This window comes from Muscardinus avellanarius, assembly GCF_963383645.1.
Source record: "Muscardinus avellanarius genome assembly, chromosome: 3".
Lineage (NCBI taxonomy): Eukaryota > Metazoa > Chordata > Mammalia > Rodentia > Gliridae > Muscardinus > Muscardinus avellanarius.
In genome coordinates, this window is record NC_137788.1 from 132,258,414 (window position 1) to 132,285,573 (window position 27,160).

Here is a 27,160-nt window from a genome sequence, read left to right on the forward strand (position 1 = left end):
CCCATTATAATTGCGAAAACACTTCTTACTCCTGTATCACTCCTGATACCCGCCTAATAATAGTCATTAGCACTTTTATTACTGCAGAGTCTGCCTTAGTTTGCGATTTGATGGTGTTGAGTTTCATTTGTGGAAAATGAAGGGTCATTTCATTCATGCAAATTGTTACTTAGTTTAGCAAATTGTTACTTCCCGTAAAGCAAGAAGCTAAGAAATTCTTCAGAAGACAAAAGTATATGTTTTTAAGAAGTATTTTAGGCAAATGAAAGGAAACTCAAAAGAAAACACCATAGGCCATGAGGAATCAGAGGGTCTGAGCTGGGAGTCGGGGTCCCCCCACTCCTTCACTTCCTTCCTAAAGGGGGAAACTGAGGCTGCGAGCTGGAAGTGACTGATGTAGACCTCCTGTTGAGGAACCTGGGCTGGGTTTAGCCTCCTTGGGCCCCAGCCAGCCCTGTCTTCCTCCCTGCGCCATGAATGTTAGTTCAGTGGCAGCTTGTTTGCAAACCAGTTTTCATGTCTGAGCCCTTTACTTACCCTCAGCGCAGGCTCGACTTGCCAGAGGTAGCAAGGAGAATGCAGGATGCCTGGTTAAATTTGAATTTCATATAACATAATATTTTAGTATAAGTATATCCCGAGCACTACAAGGGATATACTTATACTAAAATACTATGCTGTGTTTACCCCAAGTTCAAATGTAACTGAGCATCCTGTATTTTTATCTGGCAACCCTCACTGATTGCCCCTGCATCCAATGTTTCTCTTGTTATGATGATAATAATAATAATAGTAGTAAGTACTGTTTATAGAGGTGTTTTTCTACAGCGTCAAGAGCTGTGCTAAGCATTTCATACACGTGCTCTTCTTTTGCCCTCCTGCCGGAACTGGGAGGTCTACATGTTGTTATCCCTTTTACGGCCGAGGACGGCGACTCAGAGGGCGGCAGTTGGCCTGAGCTCACATAGCCATAGGTGATAGGGGGGCTCAAGCCTGGTCTTTCTGCACCCCAGACCTGAACGGTCCCCATGGATCTGGGCAGCAGAGCTGGTGAGAGAAATGGAGGGTTTCCTGAGGGCTGAGGTTATTATTTAAGGAAACTAATCATTAAGAGGATTCAGAGCTCCAGTGTGAACTCCCCTACCCCAGCAGTGACATGCTGCCTCCTGTCTTCCAGAATCACCACCACCCCCCTACTCTCGGCTGTCTCCCCGCGACGAGTACAAGCCACTGGGTAAGTAAGTGTGTGCGGCTCTGGCGCTGGAGGGTGGGCGGCTCTGGCACTGGAGGGTGGGCCGGTGAAGGCCGGGCCACCGCTTTGAAAAGGGCGAAGTTTTACAAACACTCCCACAGTCGGTAGAGGCCGACCCAGCTTCTGCAGCCGCCTATTTACATCTTGAAATTCCAGGGCTCATCATTAACCTTTTTGTGACCTTTAAACAAGGGCCTGTGGGAGACGGATGATGGGTTTTGACTTCAGCATCTCTTCGGAGGGTGGGTTGGAATTTCTGGGTTTCTTTTCTTCTCCCAGCCTCTTGGCTTGTTGTTGTTGTTGTTGTTGTTGTTGTTGTTGTTGTTGTGTGTTTATATGTGTGTATGTGACTAGGAATTGAAGCCAGGGTTTTCGGCCGCTGAGCTGTACCCCCAAACATTCTCATTTTTTAATTTGAGACAGGGTCTAGCTAAATGATTGTGCACCGGTCTTGAACTTTCTCTACTCCTGTCTCAGCCTCCCAAGTACAGATGTACGCCACCATGCCAGGCCAGGGGCAGGATGTTTGCTATAAAGCCTGGGCGCTAGCTGGGCATGGTGGCTCATGCCTGTGACCCCAGTACTTGGGCACCTGAGACAGGAGGGTTGCAGGTTGGAGGACAGCCTCAGAGACATGTGAGACCGAGCAATTTAGCAAGGCCCCGTTTCCAAACAAAACAATAGAAGGTTGGGGGTGTACCTTGGAGGGAGAAAGCCCCTGGGTTCCAGTACCACAAATAAATTAAAAAATACAATCTGCCAAAAATGATCGGCTCACGTTCTGGGGTAGATGCATGTAGTTTTAAAAGTAGATATTGCTGTTTCCCGGCCCTCTGCGCTGTCTGTCCAGTGGGACGCAGAGCACAGGGCATGAGCCAGAGAAGTGTGGGAGCCCGTGGTGGGGTGAGGTAGTTTGGCATTAACAGTATCAGGAGAACGACTTTGGGACCCAGACAGGCATATGTATATGTGTGTGTGTGTGTGTGTGTGTGTGTGTGTGTGTGTGTGTGTATGTATGTATTTGGTGGTGGGATTGTACCACCAAGCTATTCCTCCAGACTTTTATTTTTATTTTTATTTATTTATTTATTTTTGGTGGTACTGGGGTTCCTGGAAGCCCTTCTACCTCCGGGCTACACTCCCAGACCTATTTTATATTTTTATTTGGAAACAGGGTCTCTTAAGCCAGCGCGGCTGGCTTCGAACCTGCGTGATACTCCTGTCTCTGCCTCCCAAGCGCGGGGATTACAAGCGTGCGCCACCACGCCCGGCGCTTTATTCTTTATTTTGAAACCAGGTCTCACTGAGTTGCAGAGGCCCTCACTAAGTAGCTTGAGGCAGTTCATGAACCATGATCCTCCTGTCTCAGCCTCCCGAATGCTGGGATTATAAGCATGTGCCACCATGCCTGGCTGAGACTTTTTGATTTTTATTTATTTATTTTGTTGGCACTGGGGATTGAACACAGAAGCTTTCTACCTCCAGGCTATACTCCCAGACCTGTTTTATATTTTATTTGGAAACAGGGTCTCACTAAGTTGCTGAGAGCCTCACCTAAGTAGCTGAGGCTGGCTTCGAACCTGCGCGATCCTCCTGTCTCAGCCTCCCAAGCACGGGGATTACAAGCGTGCGCCACCACGCCCAGCTAGACTTTTTTATTTTGAAACAAGGTCTCATTAAGTTGTTGAGGCTATATCCTTGAACCTGTGATCCTCCTGTCTCAGCCTCCCAAGTACGAGGATCGGCTGGGATACTGGCTTTTAAAGGCAGGTGGCATTGTATGGATGTGTCCATGTGGCCACACCGCAGTTTTGGTTTGTTTCTGGTGAAGGTCTGCTCTCAGCGTGTCAGCACCACCTGGAAGGTCACTTCTGAGTGGAGCATCATGGGTCTTGGGACCCACCCCCGCTTCCCTCCCAGCCCTGAGGCCAGCAGTGCCCACCTGGCGCCCTCACGGATGACCTTACACGGAGGGCTTGTGATTCCGGCTTTATGCAGCGGCTTCCCCTCTGTTTGCCCTGTTGATTATTCCAGAAGTGGGCGTGTCCCGTGGGTGGGCACCTTCTTTGATCTTTGGGGAGCTGGACCGTTCATCTGGTGGGACGGACTACGCACTGGGTGAGGAGGGAAGAGTCGCCGGCTGAGGTCCCCAGCGCAGAGCGGTCCTCCATTCTTCCTCAGTCAGCATGCGAGTCATGTAGGAGACCCTGACTTCCATTGGAGGGTGGGGGTGGGGGTGGTCGCTTAGTCAGGCATGGCAGTGCATGCTTGTAATCTTAGTACTTGGGAGGCGGAGACAGGAGGATCACAGGGTCAAAGCTGGCCTCAGCAACGAAGCAAGACCCTGTTTCAAAGTAAATAAAATAGGGCTGGGGGTATAGCTCAGATATAGAATGCCTCTGGGTTTGGTCCCCATTACTACTCCCCCCCAAAAAAAACTGCCAAAAATTTCTAGTAAATGTTGCACCTCAGTTTGAGTGTCTGATCATTGTCCTGAGGGACTGTCAGAGCCTGTGAGGGTAAAGCAGCCAGAGCCCTGCAGAGTGACCATTTGGAAACTAACCGGTGTGCCCATCATTTTACAAATGGGGTGACCAAGATCCATCAAGAGGAAGTGAGACTCCGGTGGAATGCAGCTCGGCTTACCACCCGTATTTATATGGCTCATGAACTGAGAATGTTATTAAAATTTTTTAAGTGGCTAAAAAAGAAATCAAAAGAAGACTGTTTTCTGACAGGTGAAAATTATGTGGAATTGAAATTTCAGTGTCTAAAAGTAAGAAGTACCCTGGAAGGCAGCCTTGCTTGTCTGTTTCTCTATTGCGTGGTGTCTATGGCAAGCAGGGTTGAGGCTTTGCAACAGATTCTGTGTGGGTTGTAAAACTGAAGATAGCTGGCTGTCTTGTAGCCGGCTGTCCTTGTAATCCCGGTACTTGGGCGGCTGAGATGCAAGGATCACAGGTTCCAGGTCAGCCGCAGCTCCTTAGTGGGGCCCTCCACGACTTGGTGAGACCCTGTTTTGGTGACACAGGCCTGTCATCCCTGTGCTTGGGAGGCTGAGACAGGAGGATCGCACAGGTTCAAAGCCAGCCTCAGGTACTTAGTGAGGCTCTCGGCAACTTAGTGAGACCCTGTTTCCAAATAAAACATAAAATAGGTCTGGGAGTATGGCTCAGAGGTAGAAAGCCCCTGGGTTTTATCTCCAGTACCACAAAAAGAAAGAAAGAAAGAGAGGTAGAAAGAAAGAAAGAAAGAAAGAAAGAAAGAAAGAAAGAAAGCTAAAGATACTTGTTCATCAGCCTTTTTTTTTTTTTTTTTTTTTTTAAGAAAAAGCTGGTGGCCAGGCACAGTGACACATGCCTGGAATTCTAGTACTTTGGGAGGCTGAGACCAGAGGATTACTGATTTGAGGCCAGCCTGGCCAATTTAGTGAGATTCTGCCTCCAAATTAAAAAATAAAAAGTGCTGGGTGTGTAGTTCAGTGGTAGACACCACTTTTGCCACCCCCGGATTCAATCCCCAGTACCAGCATAAAAGAAAAGAAAAAGATGGTGACCCCCAGCATTGCTGACCGTGCAGGTGGGACTCCATCCCAGGGCCACTTTCCTCTTGGCCCCTCCTTGGGGCTGGGGGGGCACTGAAAGGTGGGAGTGTCCTTTCTTCAATAGCCCTGTGACAGCTGCCTTCCAGGGCCTCCTTGGAAACCTTAGACATGGGGGTTTGGCCAGGGCACGGTTGGAACTTAGGAGCTGAGAAAGGTGGAGACCACTTGCCCTTCCCGCTCCTTCTGGAGGCTTCCCAGCGCTGCCTGTGTGCTGAGCAGCAGCTCACTAGCCGCCGGGCCTCGGGACGTGATGTCGTTGCTTCAGAGAAGGGGTGGCAAGGCCCTGGCACCGAGCACTTGGGGACGTTAAGAGCCACAGTCTTTTAAGAAGCTCCACTTGAGCATTGCGGGTTTGGTGTGGCGGTGGTGGTGTGTGAGTTCGTTGTTTTTTTTAAGATTTTCCATGTGCCCTTATTTTCCTCCTAATACTTTTACCAGCACATAACTCTTCTGCGCCCTGATAAATAGTCCCAAGTTTTTTTTTTTATTATTATTTTCTTTTCCCTGCACTGTTGCTTTTTCATAAACAGAAAGCCAATTTGCTTCTAAGCCTCTGTGATTGCATGAAGCCAGCAAAACAAAACAAAACAAAACACAGAATACCCAGTCAGCATCTGGCAAGTAGGAAATAAAAAGGAAAAAAAAAAAGGCCAAATTGGTTAATGTTTCATCTTCCCGCTCCCAAGCCATGTGGTAAAAGGAAAAGTATTCCTGCAAGATCGAAAGGAATTCTAGCTCGCGAGGGCCTAGGCTAATATGGTTTTGTCCCGGGAACCCCCTGGCCCAAGTGGCTCTTCCCGGCAGGTGGAGCCAGCGGGGCCAGGTCTGGGTTGCGCTGGCTGACCAAGACAAAAATCTTGCAGGTGTATTTCTCCCCACTCCTGGACTGTCCCTTCCCTTCATGGGGGCAACACCTGATTGCTGGTAGCAAAGGCCCAGGCCCAGGTACATGTCCCCAAGTCTGCTTGTCCTAAAAGGCATCTGCCGGTCAACTCGCACCGCAGCTCAGTGTTCAAGAGAAAACGTACAAAAGAATTTCCCTTCCCATCCAAATGCAGACGAGAAAACGCACCACGCGAAGTACTTAAACCGACTTAAAACACAAAAATCTCAGGCCAGGCATGGAAGACTGCGACTGCGTGGTGAGCATGTTTAGGGAGTGAGGGAGGGGAAAGAGAGAGGGAAAAAAAGTTAATCTGGGAGCAGCTGCTTGAGCCCTTAATTAGAGGGGTGTAAGTGGGGCAGAGTGAAGATGGTTGGTGACTTGTTAAAACAGTTTCCCCAGCTCTAGCAGGAGGAAGAAAGGAAGGAAGGAAGGAAGGAAGCAAGAAGGAACAACTTCAAGAATTTTAATGGTTGTAATTAAGTGCAGCAACTCTGAATTGTTTAGGGGCTTAATTTAACCCCACCCAAGGAGGCTCCAAGTTGCTACTTGCTGGGTCCCCTGAACTCGGGCTGTTTCTGAGGCTGGAGCAATCGAAGCCTTTTCAGGTACCAGGGTTGCAGCAGCCAGCGTTTTCCAGGGCTCCTGGGATGAGGTCACAGAGTGAGCCTTGGAAAGCTGTGAGGGCCACGCTGCCCTTTGCAAGCACACACGCGCACACCAAACGCATGCATGCGGGTGCACAGGGGAGAAGACGGGAGCGCGCAGCCCCGCGGCCAACTAAGTTCTCTTTCTCTTCCCCCCACAGATCTGTCCGATTCCACATTGTCTTACACTGAAACGGAGGCCACCAACTCCCTCGTCACTGCTCCGGGTGACTTCTCAGGTTGGCATCCTTTTCCTCTGGGCATGTTGCTGTCGTGTTGAACTGTATTGATAAAGACAAATTTGGTGGTGGGGAGGCGGTGGTCGGCCGGTGAAGGTCTCTTTGATTTCCCCTCCTCTTTTCGGTTCTTTGTTTGCCCCACCTCTTGGGTGGGAAAATTGCCAGTGTTTTAATCACGGGTGTTTGGCGGTTAAGAAGGGCAGTGTGAGAGGAACGAAAAGCTGGTAACCTTGCGTGGCCATGGTGACGGCCCGCAGGTGCAGGCGCAGGAGTCGGCAAGGTGGATGCACTGTGCGCTGATCCCTGTCCCAGCTCGCAGCGAGGGACCTATGTGAAGGGTCAGAAGGGGAATAGAGTGGGTAGAAGGAGCTTGCAGAAAGGCCTGCCAGGTGAGGAGTTTGCCAAGAGCTAGTAGCTGCTGGAGACTTTCCTGAGCCGCGACACTGAGTGAGGGGGCCGAGGGAATCCTGGTGTGGGTGTGTCTCCTGGTTCAAGCCCCCGCGCCCCAGCTGCTCATGGCTGCCTGGCCATGTCCCCAACCCAAGATCCATTCCCCATTCTCTCCCTGTTCTCACCACAGCAGTGAGAGACCAGAGTGTGTTTGATACAGAATGGAGACACTGAGCCACACTTGGCAGAGCGTGCCAGTAATCCCAATACTTAGGATGCTGAGACCAGGAGGGTCGCAGGTTCGAGGACAGCCTCAGCAAATAGTGAGACTCTCGTCAACCTAGCAAGACCCTGTTTCAAAATTAAAGTATAATAGAATAGGGCTGTGGGTGTAGCTCACAGGTAGAATGTCCCTGGGTTTAAAAAAGAAAAACAATGGAGAGGCTGAGCCGAACGTGGTGGTGCAGTTCTGTAAACCTAGTACTTGGGAGACTGCGATAGGACCACAGGTCCGAGGCCAGCCTCGGCAGTTTAGCAAGGGCCTCAGCGACCAAGTAAGATCTTGCTTCAAGGTGAAAAATAAAAAGGGCTGGCAGTATAGCTCAGAGGTAGAATGCTCCCGGGTTCAATTTCTAGTCCCCCCCCCCCGCCCAATTTTTGAGAGGCTGGAAGCTGAAGCGAGATCTGGCTTGCTCTGGACCACACAGTGGGCTCGAGGCTCAGCTGGTGCAGGGGTCCAGGTCTCCTGGGCCCACCTCTGTCTGCCCTCTGGTCCTGGCGGCCCTTCTGTTTTGGACTGCCTTATTCTCTTTTCTGCCTTTTCGTTCTCTTTGGTTATAATGTCTTTCCTTCAGAGGCCAAGCCAGGGGAACACATGAAGTTAACATGGCAATCTGTTCTTTTTTCCCCGTGCCTATGCAGGTAGAAGCCACATCCATATCTCTTTTTATCTACATATATATATGTACGTGTATATGTGTGTGTGTATATATACTGGGAATTGAACTCAGGCATTTTACCTCTGAGCTACATCCCCAACCCTTTTAATTTTTATTTTAAAATAGAGTATCACCAAGTTACTGAGAGTTTTGCTAAACCTCACTCCTCCTGTCTTAGTCTCCCAAGTACCAGTATTACTGGTGTGTGGCATTGCACTCAGCTTTAAATGTATTTTTGATTTTCCGATTCAGTATCGTCACCAGCCCTCAGAGTGTGTTTGATTTAGATGGCTTGCATTGGTGTTGGTGGTCTGAACAGGTGCATACTTTTTTGACACCCCCTTTGCTCCTGTCCTTAAGGGTAGAAACCTCCTGTGTATCTTGTGGCATGTTTGCAGTCTCATTTGGTCCCAGTGGTCCCAAGAGGGGTCTTGGTGTGCGGCTCCCGTTGGAAGGAGCAGATCACAGAGGACCTGCAGGAGGCTCCTCCCCTGGTCTGGTTCCTGGGCGAGCTCCCAAGTTGAGAGGCCTACAGAGACCCCTGCAACAGACCTTTGGGCCTGGCTTCTTCTGAAGCCTGTGGGATTGTGTTTGGGATTTCTGCCCAGATACCCAAGCGGAGTCTTTGAGAAGGCCTCTGATGCTTTTTAGATTGTGTGGCTTTCATGCAAAAGAAGAAAAAAAAAAAATTCTGTTTCCAGTGGCTTGGAATTCTCAGGGAGAAAATTTGGAGTTTCCTTTGGCAGGGGGATGGAGTGAGGTTGGGATGGGCTTTGGTCTGAGTTCCAGGTGGCCTTGGTAGGTGAGTGGCTTGGGGCTGCATTGGCTGTCACACTGAAGGACAGACAACTAGCCTTGGAGGGAGGGCACGGGGCAGAGGCCCAGAGGGCTGGCGGGTCTTGGTGGTTGGACACAATTCCTCCTGCAAAGACAGAGTACCTCGAGTTTGGGCAGGCTCCCGTATTCCAGGGGAGAAGGCCAGGGAAGGCGGGGAGCCGCGTCTTGCTCTGTCCTCTCAGTGGTCCCTCCGGGTGCCCTCAGGGCGGTACGGCCTGGTGGCCACGGTCAGCACTGGAAGCCGGGGATGTCCGCCCTGCGCCCTGTCCTGCTGCCTCCAAGTTCCAGAGCCCATGAGTGCTAGTTTATCACTCCAGAGCTCTGGGTCTTGCAGTCGCCCAACTCAACTCAGTGAGTGAGTGCCCAGCTTGTGGCCCACTGGGCTGGCAGGCTGCAGGGGTTAGGGTGGGCTCCTGGCATGGTGGGGAGGCAGCCTAGAAGACGTATTATCCAAGCTGGGTTTCTAAGAATGAATGGAAATCTACCAAAGAGATGTGATTTGGAATATTCCAGAAGGAATAGCAGGTGCAGAGGCCGGAAGGTACAAAAAAGAACTCCATGTTGAGAAAGCAAAGATGTTTGGAGGATTTTTTTTAAAAATTAATTTTGGTGGTACTGGGGATGGAACCCAGGGGCATTCTACTTCTGAGCTATACCTCCAGTCCTATTTTTTATTCTTTATTTTGAAATAGGGTGTCACTAAGTTGCAGAGGGCCTCACTAAGTAGCTGAGGCTGTCTGCGAACCTGCGATCCTCCTGTCTCAGCCTCCTGAATGCTGGGATTACAGGCACAAGCCACCACGCCCAACCAATTGGAAGAATTGGGAAACAAAGCCCTGGGTGTTGGTGGGGCGAGGCAGTGGGAAGCCGGGGCCTGGGAAGGATGTTAAAAGCTTTTTGAGTACACATACAAAGCACACACGTGCGTCTGGCTCAGTGACTTGATGCAGCCCTGTCAGAGCTGGGCGAACAGCCGGACCTGAACAATTTTGCTATCACAAGGTGGTGACAGCCTGTGTCTCTGGGGGTGCTGCGTGCCCAGAGGTTTGGAGGGGGAATCTGGAAAGCAGGGGATGACGTTCTGGAGGAAGAGGGCTCCTTTCCACTTTGGAGAGTGGAAGGATGGTTTACTTGGAGCTCAGGCAGATGGTCCCTGGCCCAACACCAACAGACTCAAACTGAGATGGGCCCCAGGGCTTCAGGAGACGGCCTGGGCTGTGGCCCATCTCCGCTCTGCCTATGCCGGGCTCAGGCCCCAGCCTGCAGGTGGGGAAAGGGTGGCCAGACTTGGGCTGAGCGCAAGGACCAGGCCTAGTGTGAAATGGCCCGGCCTCACTGCCTCCTCTGCGGTAGGGAGTGGGGAGAGAGGTTACTCCACTTCCTTCCACAGCACTTGCTACGCCATGTGTGTTTTAGCTCTGACCACTCTCCTTAAACCTCCGGGTAGCGTTGTCCTTGGCGGATACATTGAGGCTGGGGCAGAGTGGTGAGGAGCGGGGAGTGACAGGTGGCTGCAGCCGTACTTGAGAGACCAAGAGGTTGTGCAGAGGGTCCCGCCAACCTGGGGTTGCACAACTATGGCCCAGCACAAGGCCACGCAGAGGGGGAGGCGACAGTGTCCTGGATGCCAAGGCTTTGCTAGCGTGGGAATGTGGGTGCTCAGGGAAACCTCACACAAGGTGACTGTGAGTTGGGTTTTGTAGGGTGACCAAGAGCTCATGAGGGAGACAACAGGTTGTAAACGTCCTCTCAGGTAGAAGGTGAACTCAAGCCAGAGCAGGAAGATATGCACAGACCACATGTTCTCAGAGTGTGGCTAGAAGGTAAATCTACGTGAGATGGGGAACGGTAAGAGATGAATCCTGGATGCTGGAGGGAAGGGCCACTGAGCCCAGGGAACCCCAGGACACACGTGGCCCTGAAGGCTCTTGTCTGGGCTTCAGCACTGGGCTTAGCCCGTAACAAAGGGTCACTGTGGAGTAAATAATTTTTTTTTTTTTTGTCTGAGACCAAGAGCCCCAGAGAGGGCACACAGATCATCACAGGGATACTGACATGATTGCAGCCAACGCAGAGTGCCTGCCAGGCCTTTCTTAGGTGCTCTACACGTTCAAAATTTATGGAATCCCCCCAACAGCTCTGGGAAGCCACCTTTCCTAGCTAAATTAAAGGAAGAGGTAACTGAGAAGGCTCAGCGAAGTTAAGCAACTTGCCCAAGGTCCCCCAGCTAGAAAGCAGTAGAACAGGGTGTGGAGTCCAGGCAGCACCTGCTGGTTCCCCTCCGTCTGTGAGGTCCCCTTTGTCCCCAGGTGTCTAACACTCAGCCTGCACAGCGGCTCTGACCGTGCCCTAGAGCAGCTCTGCCCTCTGAGTAGTGTTGAGTGAAGGAATGAATGAATGAATGAATGTGAACAAGTGACCAGTGGTGGGTGAGGTGGCTGCAGGGCTGGTGGCGTCACCTGTCCAGGGCCATTTGACGCCAAGCCCTTAGCCCTCGGGATAGCTCGGCAGCCCGCATCACTGGGGAACCAGCAGGTTTTCTGAGGAGACCTGAAATTCCAGAAAGTGCAGTTGATTGCGCCCAGCTAATCACAACCATCTGTCTGCGGCCCGCGGCCGCCCGCCCTGTCCCCCTGGCGTGCTCTCTCCCGGCGCCTGCAACAATCGGGAGCCGCGCTCGAAGGTTTCCTTGTCAGGGTAGAGTGGACGTTGCCAAGAGCTACTTCTTTGATGCAGAAAATATATCCTGAAGGTACTTTGTCAGATGTTTTTATATTAAACATTTTCCCTCCATGGCCCTTGGCTGCCAAGGGAAGCAGAGACACATCACTTTTCCAGTTGCCCTTTGTGGAAAGAATTCCTGATATTCACGGGCGTTCCCCATGCCCCCCAGTTGGGCTCAGTACCCCTGGCCAGCTGGCGAGGAGCAGGCCTGGGGGCTGGCACCTCTGAGAAGCGGGGTCCCCTGGCCGAGGGAGGAACGCTGCCCTCACCTTGTGGTAGAAGTTTCTGGGTTTGGAAAAACAGAGGTCTCGCGTCTGGAACAGACATCAAAGCCACTGGTCCAGACTGCAAGGCACAGGCACGGCCAGGACTTCAGCTGACCTCTGGGGGGAGGGAGCTTGCAGATAGGGTTTGGAAGTGATTTTTCTCCTCCGAGTTGCCGGGGGCAGCGCCCGCGCTGGGCCGGGAGAAGCCGGGCTTTCTGTGACAGGCTGGGAACAAGATGTAGGGGTGCTTGGCCCATAGGCTGAAACGGAGCTGGGCTAGGGTGTCTTGTGGCCCCTTAGTGGCCCTGGCAGGAAGCCAAGGGGTGGGGCTGTGCTGGGCAGATGTGGAGTGTGAGGAGAGGGACTGGGGTGAGGCACAGCTGTTTCAGCTTCAGCCCCTTTGGCAGAAAGGGCACCTGACAGCCACCCCTGCAGACAGCTGTCAGTGCCAGCCCTTCAGGTGTGCCCCTCACATCCTCGCCCACCCTCTACCCTCCCGGTGTCCATGTCTGGCACCGAGGGGAGATGTCCCCGGTCCCCTGGTGGGGCTCATCCCTGGCATGAGCAGTTGTGTGGCCTTCTGCAGTTCACAGGCAAACCTCAGGCCTCAGGCTCTGCGCTGGAAGAAAGAGGGCGGCTACTGGGCCTGAGGTGTGCACAGTCTCTCGCCTTGACCCTGGTCAGTGGGTTAGGGGTCATTGTTTGCAGAAGGCAGGTGCTGGGGAAGCAGTTTGGGGTGCTCAAATCCAGGGCTGAGATTAGCTTCGTGACTTACAGAAGGGCCCATCTTCCTGCCTCTCTCTGGGGGTTCAGAACAGAACAATTCCCACTGAGAATCAAGCTTCTCCGCACTCTGGACTTTTAGCTCCTGTAGTCTGTCTCAGTCCCAGTCGGCTCTGACTTGGTTTGGGGAGGAGGGGACCCAGGAGAGCAGCCGAGGGGGGGAAGGGCCCAAGATCTTCAGGAGACAGACCCTCTTTTGCCTGGCCCCCAGCGTACAGCTTCAGTCTCCTCCCTCAAAGGGCCAAAGCCACACCCAGCCCCAGGACCTCTGAGCCTAAAGGCCTCATCACCCTGGCCAGGGGGTCGGGAGTGAAGTGGATCCACTGGTCTAGCTCGTTGGTTCTCAACCCTCTTTGTGCACCAGTGGAGTTTTGGAAAAGCTCAGACCCCATTTCAGAAGTGGCTGGGGTGGGGTTGGGCGTTTAGGGTCTTTTAAGTTATACTTTAATTAATTATGATCATGATTATTGCCGTTTTGCATGGATGTTCAGCCTGAACCGAACCAGATCTGGATGGATCTGCACAGGCACCGAGCACCCAGGCCACGTTCTGAGGCTGGAGTCCTTTCTGCGTCCTGACCACTGGGGATGGGTGCACGTAACATCCCGTTGTGCGTGTGTGAGCCGCCCTGGCCGAGTCCCCAAGTCCCGCAGTGACCTGTGTCCTGAGGGTTATCCATGCTGCGGTACCAAGGAGGTCACATCTGACTCCCTCAGAGCCTCACCTGGCACCGACACACTCCACCCTCCTCGGCACCTGGCCAGGTGGGGGGCCATACGTCCAGCTTACAGGTGAAGGGACAAACCCCGGGGTGCTGGCAATACACTTGCTCCAAGACCCAGCTAAAGCTGAGTGTCTGGGCGGCTCCTTTCTAGGGCGCGGCCATTTTCCTCTTCTGTAGGAAGCTGGAGCTCTGTGTCCCTTAGGAAGGCTGAGCTCCACCTGAGTCTGAAACCCTCCCGCTGCCCTCAGCTCCCGCGGCTCCAAGCAGCTTTACTAAAACCGAGACGAGCCTTCTGGCTCTGCCAGCGTTGGCTTCTAGTCCCCGAAGTGGACCGTCAAATGAGGATACATACGGCCGGACGACTCGGGAAGGCAGGAGTTCAAAGCCCGGGCTTCAGGGCCAGGACACCTGCGGCACCTGTCACTCAGCTTCCCTTCCCTTCACAGCCTGCCCTTACCTCCTCCTCTACAGAGAGGCTTGACGCCCTCATGACGCCCCAGCCATCACACGGGGACAGCCGCAGCACTGTGTGTCTGGCGTGTGTCAGTGTGTGGTGAATGGTAAAAGGGGGTGATGAGGGGCCAGTGCGGGGATAGGACTGTGCGAAGGAAAAGATGTCCCAGGAGACAGAGAGAAGCCCCCTCCCTGAGACGGAGGCCGCCTGCTGTTTCCTCAGAGGATGCAGTGGGTGGGCCAGGGAAGCCACTGTCCAGGGGCAGCTGCCAGGATACTGGGGTGGGAGCTGGTGACTCGGGGGTCAGAAGGTTTCGCCAGCCCAAGGTGGAGGGGGCAGCCCAGGCCGTGGGCACTGCTGGGCACAGGCGCAGAGGTGATGAGTGCTCCCAACAGGGCCGGCCTTGAATGCCGCCCCAGGGAGGGTTGCCGGGGATGCGCAGCCCGCAAGTATTTTTGACTGACAGATGGAGCATTGACTTACACAGCAGGCTTGTATGGCTTGAGAGTACGGAGATATGTTTTTTGTTTGTTTGTTTCTTTCGTGTAAGCTTTTAAACAATTGTCCACAAGTGAACCTGGGGCTTCAGCCCACATAAAGCATCCGCGTGGCCTCCCGCCCACCCCAGTGTCCCCGTGCAGCGTTCCCCAGAGCGATGAAGCTCTGTCTTGACTTCTCACACCTGGGGGGACTTCACCTGTTTTTGAACCCAGTGCAAATGGAGGCGTAGACCGTGAGCTCTCTGAAATTTAGCTTCTCTAACGCAACAGAATACTCGCGGGGGTCATCTGCCCTGCGGCATTTATTGTTGGTCTCTCACTCTCACGGCCGACCGATGTTCTCTGAGAATGCACCACGATTCCACTCGTCTGATGTGTCCGTTCTATTGTTGCTGGTTCCCAGTTATCCATAGTTCTTGGTTTTGATCTCCTGCCTATGATGTTACAATAAATATTCTCGTCCAGAATACACTTATTCCTCTGGGGCGTGTACTTGGGAGTGCATTGCTGACTAGCCACTGTACACGTGGTCCCCTCTACTACATACCCCTCAGGCCACGGCATTTTGGTTCAGAAGCACCTTTCGGGGGGATTTTGGTTCATCCCACCCAGAGAGGGGCAGCGCCTGGCCTTGGCCCCAGCTCCAAGTGGCAGAACTCAGCTTAGACCTGGGGTCTGCCCTCCGTCCGGGACTTCTGCCCACAGCGCGGTACACAGCCGGGCACTCAGTCCAAGTTGGGTCCTGGACTCCCCGAGGCGGGATTTGAGCTCCACATCCTTTTCTACGGCCCTGGGCAGTGCACTCTGGGAAAAACAAAAAGGAGAAAAGAGTGAAAGGAAACTAAACATTGGAAAAGAAGTGTGTTTCCAATAAACTGGGCCTTTCACCAGTAGCCAAAACATTACATTCCTGGACCCTGGGAGCAGCCGGCCGGCTTTGCCTCTCTGGGCGTAAATCTTGCTGGGAGTTGTGTCGGGACTGTCCCCAGGACACACAGAGCGGCAGTGTCCTTCAGGCATTGGATCCCTGGACTTCGGGGTGACCTGGTCGCTTTGCCAGCAGATTGGCTGAGGCCCAGGCGCGAGAGCGTGGCCTCCTCGCAGCCAGCGCGGGGTCCGGGCCTCACCAGGGAGCAGCCGCTGCGACTGACTTTCCGTAAGGGCTTCTCTTCGCCTGCCACCCCCTCCCATCTTGGGTGCTTTGATGGGCTTGAGGTGTTTACAGGCTTGATTCATGACCGACTGAGTTACCAGGGTTTTCCACGGAAATAACTTATTAAAGGGGCCGTGCACACAGCGACATTGAAGGCTAGAGGGTGGTGCGCATCAAAAGCCACCACGGCCGGCATCCGTGGTCCGTTGGGCCCCTCATCCAGACGAGGCCAGACCTTTCCTTTGGGAGGGGACAGCAGGGAGGGCGGAGCAGCCTGGGCTGTGGGGAGAACACTTGGGCTTAAGAAAACACTCCCCAGACAAACAGAAATTCAGGTTCATGGAAAAAATGTTGGGGAGGGGGTAAGGCCTAAGATCTAGACCAACCCAGCACCAGGCCCTCCTGCTCAGATGCGAGGGCACGTGGATGTTCGGTTCTCTGCTGTTGCGCCCACGTCCCCCCTGCCCAGGGCTTGGCGCTGGGGTGGATGCCAGGGCGGGCTGGGCCATGTGGAGAAGTCAGGGGTACAGGGATCCCCGGCTCCTCCCTCCCTGCCGAGAGCTCCTTTCCTTTAATTCCATCTGATTTATTTTTGAGGCTCACGAAAGCCTTCCTTTTCCAGGAAGCCTTCAGGGACTGGGCAGCCTGCAGCGGCCCGTCTTCTGAACTTTCCGTGGCTTTCATCTCCGTACTTCTTTGAGCGGGTTTACTTTGCACAGATTATTGGCAGGACCTGGGTCTGCCTCTGCCCCTTGGGGTTGTAACCAGGAAACCGGTGGCCCTGGTGCCTGGCGTGGCGCCCCCCTCCTGCAGGAGGAGGTGAGTCACTCCCTGTAACTTGGTCTTGCCCCCGTCATGATAGTAACACCCTCTAGCAGCAGGACTGCAGGCTGCAATTCAAGTGCGACGCCCGTGGCAGACATGCTGCGGTTCCTTATTCTCTAAGTTCATTTCATCCCAGCGAGGCGGGCCCCGTTATTGACCTCCACTTCACAGACGAGAAAACTAAGGGCCAGGGGGAGATGTGGTCTGTCCAGGGGTGACCGGCTGGTAAGTGGTAGAGATGGGGTTTGAACCTCGGTCTGCCTGACTCCGGAGCTCGTGTCTTTGAAAAGTCACTTAGCTCTCTGGGCTGGAGTTCACAGACCGACTGGAGAAGCAAGCCCTTGTGAGGCTGCACAGGTTGGTGGTAGTGATTTTTTTTTGGGGGGGTGGTGGTACTGGGGTGGAGCCCAGAGGCTTTCTACCTCCTGGCTGTACTCCCAGACCCTTTTTTTTAAAAAAAATATTTTATTTGGAAACAGGGTCTCACTAAGCTGCTGAGAGCCTCACTCAGTAGCTGAGGCTGGCTTTGAACCTACGTGATCCCCCTGTCTCAGCCTCCCAGGCGCCGGGATTACAAGCATGCACCACCACGCCCGGCGACTTTTTGTTTTTTAAATGTGGTACTGGTGTTTGAACCCAGGGGCATTCTACTTCTGAGTTATCCCCCTCTCACAGCACTATTTATTTATTTATTTATTTATTTATTTATTGCTTTGAAACAGGGTCTTGCTAGGTTGCTGAGGGTGTCGTTACACTGCCGAGGCCAGCCTTGAACCCTTGATCCTCCTGTCTTGGCCTCCCAAGTACTGAGGTTTTAGTTATTAAGATACAACCTAGTCAGGGGTGGTGGCACACGCTTGTAATCCCAGCATTTGGGAGGCTAAGACAGGAGGATCGCAGTTCTCCGACAGCCTCATCCACTTAGTGAGGGCCTTTGCAACTCCTGTTTCAAAATAAAGAATAAAAAAATAGGGCTGGGGGTGTAGCTTAGAGGTAGAATGTCCCTGGGTTCCAACCCAAGTACTGCAAAACACAAAACCAAACAACCTATATGCATGGCATCGTGGTGCATACCTATTATCCTAGTATTCGTGAAACGGAGACAGGAAGATCCCAGGTTTGAGGCCAGCCTCAGGGATGTTCATACCTGAATTCTCACCTACTCCGGAGGCTAAGCAGGAGGGCTAGAAGTCCAGGGCTAGCCTGGGCAATTTAGGGAGACCCTATGTCAAAATAAAAAGGGCTGGGGATGTAGCTCAGTGGTAGAGCACCTCTGGGCTCAATCCCTACTACCATGTATACACAAAAAGAAAGCATATTGTCGCACAAAGTTAGACAGTTGTGTAACTGACCACACGATCAAGATGGAGACTAGAACTGGCGATGTGGCTCCGGTAGAGTGCGTGAGGCCCACCCCACACACACTCAACAACCACCTAAATTGTCTCCAAAGGAGTTTTGGAGCATCGTTGTAGTCAGTCCCCACCGCAGCCCCAAGCTGCCGGCCAGTCACCGGTGCCAGAATTTCCTACAGACACGATCATACCGCAGGGAGCCTCTGCATTTTCCCCTTAACTCAGTGTGCTCCTTTGAGACTCGCCCATGGTCTTACACAGATGGAAATTTGGTTGTTTCCAGGTTGTTGTTGTTGTTGTTGTTGTTGTTGTTGTTGTTGTTTTCCTGTGAACCTTTGTGTCCAGGTTTCTGTGTGAACCTAGTTTTCAATTTACTTCACCTACTTTTCAGTCCACACACCGGGATTGCTGGGCGTTGACTAAAGGGATGCTTGACTCTGTTAAAAACAGCCCGAATGTTTTCCAAAGTGGTTGTACCATCTTACAATCCTGGCGGCAGCGTGAGAGCCTTGCAGTTCCTCCACGTCCTCGCCAGCACTTGGTGGGTCCGTTTATTTTTATTTGAATTATTCCAACGGATTGTGTCTTTTTTCCACATTTTCTGTAATTACTAATGGTGTCATATCTTTGTACAGCTGGTTTGTTATCAGTATCTTTGATGAAGTGTATGTTTGAATCTGCACATTTTTTTATATTGGTTTGTTTTTATCATTGAATTTTGATAGTTCTCTCTCTATATTCCAGTTATCAGTCAAATGAAAGATAAATGTTTTGCAAATATTTTCTCCCAATCTGTGGCTCGTCTTCATTTTCTTAATGGACTTTTGAAGAACAGAAGTTTTTTTTTTTCTTTCTTTTTTTTTTGTGGTGCTGGGGATGGAATCCAGGGACATCCTATCTCTGAGCTACACCTCTATTCCTATTTTTTATTTTTATTTTGAAACAGGGTCTCACTAAGTTGCAGAGGGCCTCACTAAGTAGCTGAGGTTGACTGCGAACAAAATTTGTGATCCTCCTGTCTCAGCCTTCCAAGTACTGGGATCACAAGCGTGCGCCTCCACACCGGGCTTGGGAATTTTATAGTTTTAGATTGTACACTTAGGTCTGTAATCCAGGTTGAGCTGTTTTTTTGTCTAAAATGTGAATACGAGTCTAGATCTTTTGTTTTGCATCTGTAGATCCAGTTGTTTTGGCGCCACTGGTTGAGAAGACTTCTTGTTTTCTGAATTATATTGGTTCCCTTGTCAAAACTCAGTTGGTACTGTGTACGTAGTTCTCCTTCTTCTGTTCCATTGTCTTCTACCCTTGAACCAATACCACAGTCTTGAGTACTGTAGGTTTTTACAGTAAAATTTGAAATCAGGTAGTTTGAGTTATCCAATTTTATTCTTTTTCAAAGATTTTTGGTTATTCTAGGTACTTACACTTTTCATACAAATTTTATTTATTGTGTCTGTGCTGCTGGACATCAAACCCAGGGCCTTGCACATGCTAGGAAAGAGCATTACCATTGAGCTACACCCCTAGCCCTATATACATTTTATTTTATTTTATTTTCTATTTTTATTTTTTTGTGGTACTGGGGGTGGAACCAACCCAGGGGCTTTTCTACCTCCGGGCTATACTCCCAGACCTATTTTATATTTTATTTGGAAACAGGGTCTCACTAAGTTGCTGAGAGCCTCACTAAGTAGCTGAGGCTGGCTTTGAACCTATGCGATCCTCCTGTCTCAGCCTCCCAAGGGCAGGGATTACAAGCATGCGTCACCACGCCCGGCTCCTATATACATTTTAGAATCAACCAGTTGCTTCTTCAAAAAGGCCTGCTGTGATATTGATTGGAATCACATCAAATCTGTAGACACCAGGGAGGATTTGCCTGTGACCATACCAAATCTTCCAGCCAACGAGTGTGATTTATCTCTCCAAGTATTAAGGTTTTTAATTTCTTTCATCAATGTTCTGTAGTTCTCAACTAAAAAATCTTTCACTTTATTATTCAGTCTGTGCCTGTGTCGTTCATATCTCTTAGTGTTTTGCAAATAGCACTTTGAAAAGATTTTTCTGATTGTTTATTGCTTGTGTGTAGAAGTGCAGCCGGTGGTACATGCCGACTCTTAATGGCCCCGACGCTTGTGGATGGATGTTTCACGGGGAGACTTGCAAAGTGGAGAATTTATTTCTCCCAGACTCTCAGGAATAGTGGCTGCGTCCTTTGACATTCCTTAGACTGTCGAGTGTGAATTTATCCTACTCAGGTCTGACATCTTGGGCAGCTGCCCCCCGCCACCAGTGTCACTTTCCTGTCCACAGAGGGGAAGAAGGTAGGGGAGAGAGCCGGGCTTGATGACCTGCCCAAGTGAGAGCCTGAGGTTCACTTGAACTGCAGGAGGGCAGGTGGGGGGAGAGCTGAGGCCTTATCACAGGGCATCCTCTCTTCTGGGAGGGCAGGGCACTTGCCTGGGGGTGCACAGCCTCTGATGAGAGGATTGGTCTCCTATGCCTGGCCGGGGCCTTTGCTCCTGCTCTGCACTGGAAAGGGCAGCCTAGCAGAGTGACTGGGAGGAGGGAGAGAGTCTGGAGAGGCAGCCATCTGTCCAGCAGCCAGGGGCCCAAGGCTCTTCCGGGAGCTCTGACCTTCAAAGGGGCCAGTGAGCATTTGGCTGTTTTCAAAGTAAAAAAGCACTGTGCTAGGCAGGCGTGGTGGCCCACGCTTGTAACCCCAGCTCTTGGGAGGTGGAGATAGGAGGATCATACAGGTTCGAAACCAGCCTCAGCTACTTAGTGAGGCTCTCAGCAACTTAGTGAGATCCTGTTTCCAAATAAAGTATAAAAATAGGTCTGGGAGTATAGCTCGGAGATAGAAAAGCCCCTGGGTTCTACCCCAAGTACTACAAAGGAGAAAAAAAAGGGGTGCGTTGTGCTTAGAAACGTGGGTTTTGGCTGACCTTCTCCAAGATGCTGACTGTGGAGTTAAAGGCCTTTGTAAGTCTTTGGTTTGAATGGGGTTCTGGGAATGGCTGGGGACGCATGGGAGCCAGGCAGTGCTTGCCGCAGTCGCTCCCTTCAATCACTGGGGGTGGGTGGTCCAGCACCGCGCCAGGGGACAGAGCAAGGAGCAGAGGACCAGGGAGGGCCTGGCCTTGTGTGCTGGCGTCAGGAGCAGCTCTCAGCACTTACTGCCCGCTGGCCTTGGTTTTCATGACCCCTGTGCGAGTTATCCCATTTTACGGATGCAGAAACCGAGGTGCAGAGAGGTGTCATTTACCTGTCAGTGCCACTCGGGGAGCAGATGAGGGAGCTGTGATGCAAACCTAGTTTTTGTCCGAACTCGAAAGCTGATGTGATGGGGAGTGACCGCGCACGTGTGTGAGCTTCCCATTTGGAATGATGAACAAGTTCTGGAACTGAAGAGTGGTGACTGTACGGTATCATGCGTGTACTCCATGGCGCTGAGCTAGCCTTGACATGGCGGTTCAGCTGGTAAGTTTTATGTTCTGGGTATTTCACTGTTATTTAAAAAGCTCCCGCCACCGTCTCTACCGCCTCCTGCTGCAGCGGGCTCCGTGGCCCGGGTGAGGTCTGTAGGGCTGCCCAGGCTCCAGGAGGAAGGGCAGGCAGGAGCGCTGGCCAGCAGGATGGGCAGGCTGGCTTAGCTTCTCTGTGCCGCCCCCTTTCAGGACACAGAGACTCAGCTCCGGCAGCATCCCGTGAGGGTGCTGAGGATGCCAGGGTACTGTCCCGGAGCTCTCGATCCACACAAAAGAAGTAGGACCCGAGGTGACCATGGGTTCCTGGTCACCAGTGCCACGCCATAGTCTAGGCCTGGGCTGGAGCCAGATTGGATGCCGGGTTCCCGCCTGGTGGCCCCTGGTCTCCGTCACTTGGCACGACCGGGATTATGGCCCTGTCCCCACCAGGGCCTTGTCCTCTGGGAGGGAGGTCAGGGAAGGACGTCAGAGCCCCACGGCCTGTGTTTTTTAGAGACACATAACGAAGGATGTGTAGGGGAAATGAGATGAGGTTCCGCAGCCAAAACAAACAAGCAAATAACCAAATAAAAGGAGCTCCGTGCGGCAAGGGTGGCAAAACTCTTGATAATCGTCAAATCTAGGTGAGAGTTTAGGCCGAGTTCTTAGAAGCAGCCAGAGCTCGGGATGCACCTGGCCACTGGAGCTGTCCGCAGGAGAGGGGAGCGAGGGGGCAGGAGCGGGCAGCCGGTCAGCGGAGTCCAGCTTCGGTCAGGCCCCACGGGACTTTGGAGTGGGAAGTGCTCCTCAGAGTGGCCACACCCAGGGAAGGCGGCAGCCTTTGGTTCCAGTGGGCCAGCGGCTGGCTGCAGGCAGGAGTGTGTGTTTTCATTTGCATGTGTAGGTGGGGCGTGTAGCAGGACCTGCTGCCTGGACACAGAGGGTCTGATTGCTATAATTCTTTTTACTTTTGGTCTCTGCTTAAAATTTTTAATAATAATAATAATATCATCTCTACCAAAACAAGGCTCTGGGAATGAAGGAAGGAAGAGAGGGAGCCTCCCGCGCCCTGAATGCTGGCCAGACGCCAAGCATCTTGTCACCTTCTTCCACCCCAGTGATTTCACTAATGCAAAGGGGGAAATTGAGACTTAGGAGACCTTAAGTAACTACCCCTGGATTGCCAGACTTAGCAAATAAAACTACCAGCTGCTCACTTGTGTTTGAATTTCAGATAATCAGTGATGAGCGTTAAGTCTGTCCCTGCAGTGTTTGGGACAGGTTCTTACTAAAAAGCTGTGTGCTGAGAATCTGAAACTCAGATTTACCTGGGCACCCTGCGTTTTATTGGGTAACCCTTCCGGACCATTTGTCTTCCTTGTGGCGGAGCTAGATTCACATTGGAGTGGGCGACGCCAAGTCTGGTGTGTTTCAGCCCTGTGGGTAGGGCACACACAGAAGCGTTGGGAGGCCTTCTCCTGCCAGGGCCGCACAGGGCACCATGTGCCTGACAGTCGAGCCCCACCCCAGACCCATGAAAACAGACCTTCTGTGGGACCTCCCTCTCCCCCCGCTTTGGTACATTGCAAAGCTCTGCAGGTGAATCTATGTGGAGACAGGACCAAGGACCCTTGGCCTGGATGCCCAGCTCTTGTTCATACGCGTGGGAAGGAATAACCCAGAGACCACAAGGGCACCTCTGGCACCTAGAAAGTGCCCAAAGCCCCTGCCCTGGCATGGGCCCAGGAATGTCCTAGGGAGCGGCAGAGAGCTGGGGCCTGTGGGAGCTTGTATCACCCTCCCCCACTAGCATCCTCCCAGCATTCCCTGTGACTGGCTCAACACGCGGCCCTGCCCCAAACTGCCAGCGGAACAGGCCTCTTCACAGCCCCCAGCCTTCTGGCCCCTCTTCCTGGAGTGCCTGCTGGGCCGGCCAGCTCCTCGCGGGCCTTCTGAAGGTCCAGTGCATGTCCCCTCCTCTCTGGAGCCTGCCGGGTCCCCGCGTGGAGCTGGCTGCTCATCTTCTGCTGACCCATGGTGCGGGCTTTAGCAGCAGCACCACTTCCCAGCAGGGGCGAGCAAGGGACCCGCCTGCCCTTTTTGCTACCAGCTGGGCACTTCTCTGTGTCTGATGGCAGAGCCTGGCATGGTGTAGTTGCCTGGAAAATGGATGCCAAATTGGAGGAAGGAGGAAGGATTTCGTTGGGGGAATGAGGTTTTTCTTCACCCCCCTGTCCCCAGGAGGGTCCCCCTTGCCTGCCCCCTTCCTTCCTCAGTGGCACTTCCGTTCTGTTTGCCTGGAACCTAGGCCCTTTGCAGCCCAAAGGTAAACAGGTTTATAAAAATTTGAGTGAAAAGGAGAAAAAAAAGTGAGCCAGGAAATGTTGCAGTGCCAGCGCTGGGCCCGGGTAGGTGGAAAAAGGCCCCGTGGCAAACCAGAGTGTTGGAGCTGAGCCCCGCTGCCGCAGCCTGGCCTGCACTTCCCAGAACGCCTCACATAAACACAGAGGCGGGCGCAGCCTCCCCCCTCTGAAATGGGGCTGGGGTGGGGGGAGGAAGGGAGGCCAGGACCTCAGTCAGAACAAGAAGCCCTGGCGCACACTCTGGGTTTTAGCAGAAAAGCTTTCAAAAAAATCATGATGAAATGTGCCATGTTGGTGTGTGCATGTGCTGGGCGGGGGGGGGGGGTCTTTCAGGGCCGGGGGGAGGCAGACAGATCCAGGACGGAAAGATCCAAGGTCCAGGAAGGGTGAGAACCGTGAAGGCAAAGCTGGAGGTGCCTAGCGGGGGTCCTCTCTATTACAGGCCCCCCCGTAGGGCATGGGGGTGTGCGCAGGGGACACTCAAAAATGCATCTCTTCATGGCACCGTGAAAACAGGCATCACGAGGAGGCAGGAAGCTTGGAAAGTAGAAACCTACTGCCTGTCCCCCAGCCGCCACGCCCAGCTTCTTCCGTGCCCCGGTTTTTGGGTCACACTGTCACAGTACCGTGGCAGAGAAGTCACAGCTTCCCTCCTGCCCTCCTCAGTTCATGCCATGGGAACGCTTGGCCTGGTTGACCCCCAGAGAGCAGGTTCAGAGGGGCTGGCGTGAGCGGGACACTTTGGCAGCTTCCGGGCACCGTTGTTTTGGAGCAAGATTATGGGTGGCGGGAGCCAGAGGTACATAGGCGACGTCTTTGAACCAGTGTAGTGCATCCACGGTGGCCAAGGCCCTCACCCAGCTGCCAGTGGAGCTCAGGTGTGGCCTGCTCCTCCCTGCAGCCTTCTGACCCTGGTAATGGTGGCTGTGAAGGTTTGGCACGGTGTCTGTCTTTCCCCGGGATCCTGGAGCAGGAGCCTTGCCCAGGGCCCCTCTGTTCTGTGCAGGTGGGATGGGAGCTGCAGGCAGGGCTTGCTCAGGGCCACAGGTGTGTGGTGCTCAGAGCCCTTCCTTCGTGAGGGGTGCAGGGGCAGGACGGGGGCTGGCATGGACATCCTTTGGTTTGCTTCAAACATACTTGTGTGTTTTTGCTTTTCAAAGAAGTATGTGGCGTAAGGAGGGAGGTCCCAGAATCGGACTGCAGAGATAACCATTAATATGTTGGCTTATTCTGTTTAAGTTTTTTTTTTTTTTCTGTTAAAAAAAAAATGTAGCTAGGCCGGGCGTGGTGGCGCAGGCTTGTAATCCCCGCACTTGGGAGGCGGAGACAGGAGGATTGCGCAGGTTCGAAGCCAGCCGCGCTGGCTTAAGAGACCCTGTTTCCAAAAATAAAAAAGTATAAAATAGGTCTGGGAGTGTAGCCCGAGGTACAAGGGCTTTCAGGAACCCCAGTACCACCAAAATAAATAAATAAAGAAAGAAAGAATAAAGAATAAAAAAATAGGGCTGGGGGTGTAGCTCAAAGTAGAATGCCTCTAGGTTCCATCCCCAGTACTGCCCCCCCCCAAAAAAAAGTGTGTGTGTGTGTGTGTGTGTGTGTGTGTGTGTGTGTGTGTGTGTAGCTCCCCAGGGCCGGGGCGTTGCGCAGGGGTGGAGTACCCAGCATGGCCAAGTGTGAGTGTGAGCTTGAGTGTATCTGCATCCTGCCTTTTCTCCCTAGCACCACCTCAGTGTTTTCCTGCATGGCGAGCGCTACTCAGGTCCCTCGTTTCCCACGCTTTGCTTGGTTTTGGCCTGCGGCCCCCCCAGGTGGGGCAGACGCCAGGCTGGGTGGCGGATGGCTCCCCTTTGCCGGCATGCTCTCCTGACGGCTCTTGGCTGTGGCCTCCCGCGTGGTGGCACTGCCCATCTCCTTTGAGCCGTTGCAGGCCTGGCATGCCTCACACGGCTCTCTTGGGAAGCCTTCTTGTCCCCTGGCTTGGGGTGGCCAGTGGGTGTTTACCCTCCTCTCTGAACTTCAAGGAAGGAACACTTCTGACTTTTGTGTATGTGTGGTGCTGGGGATTGAAACCAGGTGGCTCTACCTCTGAGCTACACCTCCAGCCCGATGTTATTTTTATTTTGCAAGGGTGTCTCACTAAGCTGATGAAGTCTTGCTAAGTTGCCTGGGCTGGCCTCAAACCTGCGATCCTCCTGTCTTAGCACCCCCAGCGGTTGATTACAAGTGTGTGCCACCATGCCTGGCTCACTTCTGATGTTCAGTGTGTCCTGGCTGAAAGGTGGGGTGGCATCATCTCTGGCCAGGTCTGGCCTCTCTCTTGCCTCCCCCAACCATGTTGGCAGAGTCCTGACTTTAGAGTTAGCCCTTTGCCATTCTCTAGCTGTGTGACCCTGGGCAGGTTCCTTAACCTCTCTGAGTCTTGGTTTCTCTTCTCTAAAACGAGGCAACAAAACTGGCCTGTCTGGTTGTTGAAAAGAAGAGAATATATACCTGGTGCTGAGGACCGTGCCAGAGACAGGGCGGCCGCCTGGTAAGTGGCGGGTCTGTTGTGCGTGTCCACGGTGAGACGGCCCTGCGCTGCCACCTCTCCTTCAGCCCTCAGGCACGAGCAGCCCAGCGGGCAGTGGTTGGCCTGAACTCTGGTCGACTCAGCTACATACGAACAAACTGTCCTTGCTCCCTTTTCTTCTGCCCACACTTTGGTGGGGGAAACTGAGGCCACCCTGAAGTTCCGCCTACACCCTGCGACTCTCCCAGATCCCTTGAGGGTGGCTGAGGAAATGTCTTTGGAGCTTCAGGAACACACTGGATACATCAGTTGGTGAGCCAGGGAAATTAGCAGTAACGAGCTCATTTCGATTGCTATGAGCTGAGTCTCCCTGCAGCTGCCAGACATTTACGAGGCTGGCTGGGTGCCGGCGGCCGGAGGCCTCCGATGGCCCTCATCCCTCTGCCTTCCGGCTGGAAATAATTCGTATTTGAAAAATAACAATAATAAAAAGAAAAAAAGTCTCCATCTCCTCTGGCCTCTGGTTCCTTTGGGCCCAGGTGGGGCGATGGTGGATGTCTTTGCTCTGTAATCTCTCTCTTGGGGTAGTCAGGCAAGAAAAGTACCCCCAGTACTCACCCACCATCACTGCCCCTGCCCCCTGCGGGGGGGCCAGGCGCCTCACCCTGTTTATTGCCTCTGTGTTCTTTGGCAGACCCTGATCTTAGTTAGGGAAGAAGTGTGGGCGTCTCATGAGGCTCCTGCAAGACGTTGGTCCTTTACATGCTGTGGGCCTCAGTTTCCCCATCTGTCAAACGAGGAAGGAGGCTGGATGGGAGGACCTATAACACCCAGACCTTAAAATCATGTGGGAACCAGGGTCCTGGGGTTGAGGGTTTCCATCCCAGGCCCGTACCCATCCTCTCGTGAAGCATGCAGGGGTTTCCAGCCCAGGCCCCGCCTGTTGCACCTGAATCTCCAGATAGGGCCTAGGAGTGCCCATTGTTTGGGCAATTTTTTAAAATGGAGAGTAAATTCGTATAACATAAGACTCACTATTTAGTAGTGTAGCAACACTGGGCAACCATCACCATTATTTGACCCCAGAAGGAACGTGTTCTGAACAAGTACCCCAAGAGACGCCTTTTTGCTGCATGCCCTTCTGGGGACCTCTCTGCAAGGACGTGTTTGGAGGCGCTGATTTGGACCCTTGGGAGCCAGGTGGCTCTCTTGGTCATGATCTCCTGTGGAGAGAATCCAGTGTG

At 52.8% G+C, this 27,160-nt stretch overlaps 1 protein-coding gene across 1 annotated transcript in view; it reads left to right on the plus strand.

The window, feature by feature from the left end:
* SMAD6 (SMAD family member 6) overlaps window positions 1-27,160 on the plus strand; it is a gene marked incomplete at both ends in the record, with an annotated part of 70,651 nt that overhangs the window by 8,667 nt on the left and 34,824 nt on the right. The window contains 2 exons of the mRNA XM_080693114.1: window positions 1,178-1,234; window positions 6,548-6,625. Of these exons, the coding sequence (XP_080549240.1) occupies window positions 1,178-1,234; window positions 6,548-6,625 (135 nt within the window). The remainder of the gene's footprint in view (window positions 1-1,177; window positions 1,235-6,547; window positions 6,626-27,160) is intronic.